Below are 7,083 nucleotides of genomic sequence, written 5' to 3'. Positions count from 1 at the left end.
GCATCAATACAGAAAAAGGGGAGCCGGCCGGCCCAATGGGAGCGTCCTAGAGTGTAGGCTCCGCCTCCCGATTGACTGGCCTGCTCCGCAAGGCAAGTAGTGGCGGCGCTTCAAGGTGGGTGTTCATGTCTTGTCCGCGAAAGCCGGGCGTGGGCAGCGTGGCTTCGGGGGCGAGTGTGGTGTCCCCGTTGGCGCCGCCAGCTCTGCCTGGGTTTCCCCTCGGCTCACTCAGGACCCGCGGCCTCCGTGTCCTTCAGGTGCAGCGGGGAGCCCGCTCTCAGGGCGCATGCGCCGGCCGCTGTGCGCCCTCGGCCTCGATGGGGTCGGAGATCACTGGGAAGGTTGGGGAAGGTGCCGGGTTGGGTCCCTGGAACTACAGTCAGTGGTCCAAAGGAGTGGGCCTGTTAGGGGGTCACAGGTCGTGGGAGGAGCACTTATGAGCTCCGACTGAGTGCCGGGCTCTGGGGTGCCCTTGGCATGTATGGGCTCCCCTTATTCCCAAGATCACCAGCCCCCAACCCACTTCATAAGTGAGAAGACGGAGGCCAGGTCATGTCACCTGCCCAAGGTCACGCGGCAGGCTGGGGGACAGTTCCAGGAGGGCCTTGAAGCCGGGGGAAGGAATATGGTACCGAGGACTGTTCAGGCCTTGAAGGGTTTCCAGCAGGGCAGGGCTGGGTTCCGATCCTCTGCGTACCTCCTTATCACGTGACTTCCGAAGAGTCACTTTTTTTTCTTTTTTTTTTTTGAGACGAGGTCTCACTCTGTCGCCCAGGTTGGAGGGCAATGGTGTGGTCTGGGCTTACTGCAGCTTCTGCCTCCCGGGTTCAAGCGATTCTCCTACCTCAGCCTCCTGAGTAGCTGGGATTATAGGCGCCCGCCACCACGCCCGGCTAATTTTTGTATTTTTTGGTAGGGATCGGGTTCCACCATGTTGGCCAGGCTGGTCTGGAACTCCTCATCTCAGGTGATCCACCCGCCTCGGCCTCCCAAAGTTCTGGGATTACAGGCGTGAACCACCACACCCAGCCCTGGCGAGTCACTGAACAAACTGAGCCCCAGCGCCTTATTAGTGCCTCCCTCGTGGAGTCCTTGTAAGGATAGGATGGCAGTGCATGTGACCCCCTGGGCACGGTGTCTGGGGTGGGGAGCTAGCTAAGTTAACTCTCAGTGTATGCTGGTAGGGGCTGTTAATGTTTTTGGTCAGATTTGGGGAGGATGAAGGGAGGAGCAGAAAGATGGGAGACAGGATCTCTGGGAGGGAGAAAGGAAGGATGGATTTAAAAGGTTTCTTAGGTGAGGCAGAACTTGGAGTCCACAGAAACTGAATTGTAGCTCAGCTGAGCTGGATCAGGTGGAAAGCTGGGAGGCGCTGGGAACAGGAAAGCCACCCGTGCCTCTGACAGCAATGGGGTATGAGTAGAGGGCAGAGTGACACATGGGTCTCCAGTGGAGGCTTGGGATCCCTGCTGTGCCAGTCTCAGAAGAGGTTGGTACTTGGGCACACCCCACTCTCCACCCCTATTTCTGCCCCCAGATGCGCTGCCTGACCATGCCCACACTGCTGCGGGCCCTGGCCCAGGCCGCACATACAGGTAGGACCAAGGAAGCCTTTGCTGGGGGTAGGGGAGCCCAGTCTCCTGGCATGAGGTCACGCCCCTCTTTTTGCAGGACCTCCTGGTGGCCGGACCCTCCACAGCAGTGCAGTGGCAGCCACTTACAGTGAGTACCTGGGTGGCCTCTAGCCTGACTGGTCCTGCCGGAGGTGGGGAAGAGACCTGAGTTCCAGTCTTGGCTTTGTCAGGGGCGTTCTTCTCTGAGCCTGTTTCCACTCTTAAAATGATTATGATGATGGAGACTGACTAATTCCCAGGGACAGGGTCCATCATGGCCGGAGTTAGCACGTGTGATCTCAGAGCTCCCTGGGGGTGATGGGGAGGGGATTGCCAGGTGTGAGCCATGGGTACCTGTGCCTTTTGCCAGTCCCTGGTGAAGGTAAAGGCTCAAGCCCCCCACTTCCCCCCTTGATTCCTCTTTCAAGCCCTGTTGGGCGGGGGTGCCTCTGGGCTCGAATGGCCACCCAAGCACAGGGAGAGGTAGGCAAGGATGGGCTCAGGCCAGAGGCGGCCTCCAGGGTCCTTGCTGAGGCTGGGGAGAGGTGTGGTGAGTGTACGGCCCCTTTGGAGCCCAGCAGTTGCACCTGGAAGTGAGGGCCAGGCCTCCTCTCCCAGAGACTCCAGGGAGACAGTGTGCGAGGCCCCTGCCACGGCCTCCCTGCCCGCCTCTCTGCAGAGTATGTGAACATGCAGGAGTCTAAGACGGACATGAAGTCAGTGACTGACCGGGCAGCCCGGACCTTGCTATGGACTGAGCTCTTCCGAGGTGCGTCCTGGGCAGGAGGGGACAGGGCAGGTGCCGGCTGGGCACAGATGCATGGGGGAGGAGGGTACCCCTGCCCACCAAACCCATGCTGCCCACAGGCCTGGGCATGACCCTGAGCTACCTGTTCCGCGAACCCGCCACCATCAACTACCCATTCGAGAAGGGCCCGCTGAGCCCTCGCTTCCGTGGGGAGCACGCACTGCGCCGGTACCCATCCGGGGAGGAGCGCTGCATTGCCTGCAAGCTCTGCGAGGCCGTCTGCCCCGCCCAGGTGAGTCCCCGCCCCAACCGACCACCAGGCCAGACCCTGCCACTGGGAGAGGGAGGCCAGGCAGCCCTAGGCCCAAACCCTGGCCCCTGCTTGATGTGTGTCCCCAGGGAAGTCCCTTTCCCTCTCTGAGCCACTTCCCCCATGAATGGGAAGGATGAGGTCTTGCTACCGGAGCACAGAGTCAGTGAGTTGGCAAAGTGCAGCTTCCAGCCCTGGGCAGGTGCCTGACACACACAGGTTCCCCCTTGGGGTCTGGCCAGGGGTGTGACCCCTGGGCCTATGAGCCATGGGGTGGCACCTGAGGCCATCAACCCCTCCCTGGATATAGCCACCGTTTCCGGGGTCCTGCTTGTGTGCCTGTTGCAGCTTCCCTTCCCCAGTGGCTGCTCCCCTGAGGCCCGGCTTTCCGTTCTGTTAGTGGGTCTGGTGCTTACCAGCGGGGGCCAGGCCTGTCAGCACAGGAACAATATGACTCGGTCAGAGCTCTGGTCAGACCCCTGTGTGTGCCTGGCAGGAGCCCCGGCAGCCGCCATCGCTACTTCCTGTGCGCACAGCAACCCCTCCCAGTGTTCTGTGACTCGGGTGGCTCCTGTCCAAGTCCTAGTTTGTCCCCTGGAGCACTCCCAGGTCCTCCAGGCCATGAGCTGCGACCCTGATGTCTCTACTCCAGCCACAGACTGGGAGCGCATAGGAGTGTCCCCAAACAGCAGTCATGATGGTCACAGCCGTGGCTTCCACATAGTGAGTGCTGTCCACAGACAGACCTGGCACTGTGCCACGTGTGTGACTCACAGCCTCTCCTGTAATCTCAACAACACTCGAGGAGGTAGAGGTTATTGTCCGCATCTTTATAAGCACTGAAGGATGAGCCTGCCAGCCACAGGTCCCACTGTGAGTTGTGGCCACTACATTTCTGGGATGGGGGCGTAGGAGAGTCCTTGCCAGGCACCCTAGAAGGTCCTCCCAGCCAGCCCCTCCCCCAGCGGGCTACCCAGGAACTGAGAGTTAGGACGTGCCCTTGAGTTAGGGCTGTGCCCCCGCACTTGCTGTGTAGCTTTGAGGAGTCCCTCAACCTCTCAGAACCTTGTTTTTCTCATCCATCAAATGGAGAAAAGTAGATTTAAGGCACAGGATTGCGGCCGGGCGCGGTGGCTCACGCCTGTAATCCCAGCACTTTGGGAGGCCGAGGCGGGCGGATCACAAGGTCAGGAGATCGAGACCACGGTGAAACCCCGTCTCTACTAAAAATACAAAAAAAATTAGCCGGGTGCGGTTGTGGGCGCCTGTAGTCCCAGCTACTCGGGAGGCTGAGGCAGGAGAATGGCGTGAACCCGGGAGGCGGAGCTTGCAGTGAGCCGAGATCGCGCCACTGCACTCCAGCCTGGGCGACAGAGCAAGACTCCGTCTCAAAAAAAAAAAAAAAAAAAAGGCACAGGATTGCAACCAACCGTGCAGGCGTTCTCGGTGATGTTGCAGGTTCGGTTCCAGACCATTGGGGTAAAGTGAGTCACACAGATGTTTTGGTTTTCCAGTGCATTTAAAAGTTAGATTTAGACCGGGCACAGTGGATCATGCCTGTAATTCCAGCACTTTGAGAAGCCGAAGTGGTGGATCACTTGAGGTCAAGAGTTCGAGACCATCCTGGCCAACATGGTGAAACCCCGTCTCTACTAAAAATGCTAAAATTAGCCAGGCCTGGCGGCAGGTGCCTGTAATCTCAGCTACTTTGGAGGCTGAGGCACGATAATCACTTGAACCAGGAGGCAGGGGTTGCAGTGAGCCAAGATCGCAAAAAAAAAAAAAAAAAAAAAAAAAAAAAATTAGGGCTGTGTGCAGTGGCTCACACCTGTAATCCCAGCACTTTGGGAGGCCAAGGTGGGCGGATCACAAGGTCGGGAATTCAAGACCAGCCTGGCCAACGTGGTGAAACCCCGTCTCTAGTAAAAATAACAAAAATTAGGCGGGCGTGGTGGTGCACACCTGTAGTCTCAGCTACTTGAGAGGCTGAAGCAGGAGAATTGCTTGAACCTGGGAGGCGGAGGTTGCAGTGAGCTATGATTGCACCACCACACTCCATCCTGGGCCACAGAGTGAGACTTCGTCTCAAAAAAAAAACAAAGAATTTACACTACTGTAGGCTGTGAAGTATCTAAAACACAATGTACCTTAATTAAAAATACTTTAGGGGCTAGGTACAGTGGCTCACACCTATAGTCCCAGCACTTTGGGAGGTCGAGGTGAGTGGATTACTTGAGACCACCCTGGGCAACCTGGCAAAACCCCGACTCAACAACAACAACAACAAATACAAAAAATTAGCCCCTGTATTCCCAGGTACTTGGGAGATTGAGGTGGGAGGATCGCTTGAGCCTGGGAGGTTGAGGCTGCAGTGCACTATGAGCTGCATCAGTGTACTCCAGCCTGGGTGACAGGGCGAGAGTCTGTCTCAAAACAAAAAACCAAAAACAACAAAAAAAACTTCATTCCTAAAAAGTGCTGACCCAGAGATAAGAAGCAAGCACGTGGTTGGTAAAATGACATCAGTGAGCTTGCTTTATGCAGGGTTGCCCTAAACCTTCAATTTGTAAAACTCACAATATCTGGAAAGCTCGGTGAGGTGAGGCGGGACTGTAACCCAACCCCCGTCGCAGGGTGACACCCTCAGGGCAGGGGGCGCTACACTGAACAACGCAGTGAACAGCACCCTGGTGAGAATGGGGTTCTTAGCAGATGACGCCGGCAGCTGACAAACAAGCAAGGCAGGCCGGGCGCGGTGGCTCCCACTTGTAATCCCAGCACTTTGGGAGGCCAGGGCAAGTGGATCATGAGGTCAAGAGATCGAGACCATCCTGGCCAACATGGTGAAAACCCGTCTTTATTAAAAATACAAAAATTAGCTGGGTATGGTGGTGCACACCTGTAGTCCCAGCTACTCAGGAGGCTGAGGCAGGAGAATCACTTGAACCCGGAAGGCTGAGGTTGCGGTGAGCCGAGATTGTGCTACTGCACTCTAGCCTGGCAACAGAGCGAGACTCTATCTCAAAAAAAAAAAAAAAACAAACCAGCACGGCAGGGACGCCAGCCGGGCGCGTGCCGAGGAGACAGGCGCCAACGGCAGAGGTGCAGGGCGGCCTCTTAACTGGAGTCCGGGAGGCTTCTGAGGGGAGAGGGCTTCCGGCAGACACCAGGGGTGGGGATGAGCAGTGACCTGGGCAATGGGGGCTGGGATGTGACAGCGCAGCGCAGCAGTGTCTGGTGGCCCCTCCCACAGGCCATCACCATTGAGGCTGAGCCAAGAGCTGATGGCAGCCGCCGGACCACCCGCTATGACATCGACATGACCAAGTGTATCTACTGCGGCTTCTGCCAGGAGGCCTGCCCCGTGGATGCCATCGTCGAGGTGCGTGAAGCCCCTGGGTGGGAGGGGCGCTGAGGCTCCTCAGCGGGGCCTAACCACTGTCCCTGCACCCCATCTGCAGGGCCCCAACTTTGAGTTCTCCACGGAGACGCATGAGGAGCTGCTGTACAACAAGGAGAAGCTGCTCAACAATGGGGACAAGTGGGAGGCCGAGATTGCCGCCAACATCCAGGCTGACTACCTGTACCGGTGATGCCCCACCGGCCCACAACCCCTGCTGCCCAATAAAACACTGCTCCAACCCCACGGCCTCTTGTCTTGACTCTGGTGGTCCAGGGTGGGGCCATCCCCAGCCTGCCTGAGGCCTGTGGTGCCTCCAGCTGGACTAGGTAGCCCCCTAGTCTTTATGCTCTCTGCGGTCCTGCTGCCCCAGCCCGGCCTTCCTGTGGACTCCAGGGCCCCACCAGGCCCTCATGGCTGGGCCACAGGCTGCAGCATCACGATCACCCTGCCTCTTCCTGGGTGCCTTCCCCGAGGCCCAGCAATGCCAGAGGTCACCACAGTCCTGTCGTTCCCACAGTCCCAGCTGTCCCGGCTGGGGCCTGGGCCTCCTGTCTCCCAAGAGCCATCCACTTCTAAGACCCTTAGGACTTGGAGCATCCCAAGGCCTCAGGCTGAAGAACAGCAAGTGGCAGAAACTCCGGCCGGGGCATCCTTGCTGGGGGTAGGAGGAAGCCTGCTTGGGGTGACAGTCACGCGAGGGTGACACAAGCCCTGCTGGCCCTGAGCTGGCCTTGCCTCCAGCCACATCCTCTTTCTTCCCCATGTTCCCCAGGCCAGGCTGCTCGTCCGGCAGCTGCTCACCACTTCCTGCTTTGCAGGCCCAGCAATGTGGTGGGGTTCCCCCCAGGGTCACACACAAGCCCCTTGCCCACATAATGGCCAAAAGCAGCCCACTTTAACTTGTGCTAAGCACTGTGGAAGGATCTCACTTCATTTGCAGTGAGGAAACCAGCTCCGAGAGGTGAAGAGGCTTGCTCAGGGCCATGGAGCACACATCCCATAATAAAAC

The 7,083-nt window shown here is 58.1% G+C and overlaps 1 protein-coding gene across 19 annotated transcripts; it reads left to right on the top strand.

Moving 5' to 3' along the window:
* The first annotated feature begins 62 nt into the window (after positions 1-62).
* NDUFS8 (NADH:ubiquinone oxidoreductase core subunit S8) lies at positions 63-6,317 on the top strand. Of its 19 annotated transcripts, none has more exons than XM_045372254.2 (8): positions 63-257; positions 917-967; positions 1,538-1,595; positions 1,672-1,722; positions 2,293-2,382; positions 2,481-2,653; positions 5,925-6,053; positions 6,133-6,317. In XM_045372254.2, the coding sequence occupies exons 1-8, from the start codon at positions 126-128 to the stop codon at positions 6,262-6,264; spliced, it is 816 nt and encodes a 271-aa protein (XP_045228189.2). In that variant the 5' UTR covers positions 63-125; the 3' UTR covers positions 6,265-6,317. The 19 variants fall into 19 exon arrangements, 16 of the variants coding, with proteins under 16 accessions (XP_045228189.2, XP_045228188.2, XP_005577086.2 ...); XM_045372253.2 differs by having other exon boundaries at positions 2,218-2,382; XM_005577029.4 differs by lacking the exon at positions 917-967 and having other exon boundaries at positions 63-115.
* The last annotated feature ends 766 nt before the right edge of the window (positions 6,318-7,083 follow it).

This window comes from Macaca fascicularis, chromosome 14 (assembly GCF_037993035.2).
Source record: "Macaca fascicularis isolate 582-1 chromosome 14, T2T-MFA8v1.1".
NCBI lineage: Eukaryota > Metazoa > Chordata > Mammalia > Primates > Cercopithecidae > Macaca > Macaca fascicularis.
The sequence above is the reverse complement of the archived record's forward strand: the minus strand, read 5'-3'. Positions and strand labels throughout refer to the sequence as shown.

Excerpts from the sequence above, each read along its gene's own strand:
- NDUFS8 (XM_045372252.2), top strand. The coding sequence starts at position 126 with ATGTCTTGTCCGCGAAAGCCGGGCGTGGGCAGCGTGGCTTCGGGGGCG. Across the intron at positions 1,596-1,671 it reads GGCCCAGGCCGCACATACAG|GACCTCCTGGTGGCCGGACC; the intron begins GTAGGACCAAGG and ends CTCTTTTTGCAG. Across the intron at positions 2,383-2,480 it reads ATGGACTGAGCTCTTCCGAG|GCCTGGGCATGACCCTGAGC; the intron begins GTGCGTCCTGGG and ends TGCTGCCCACAG.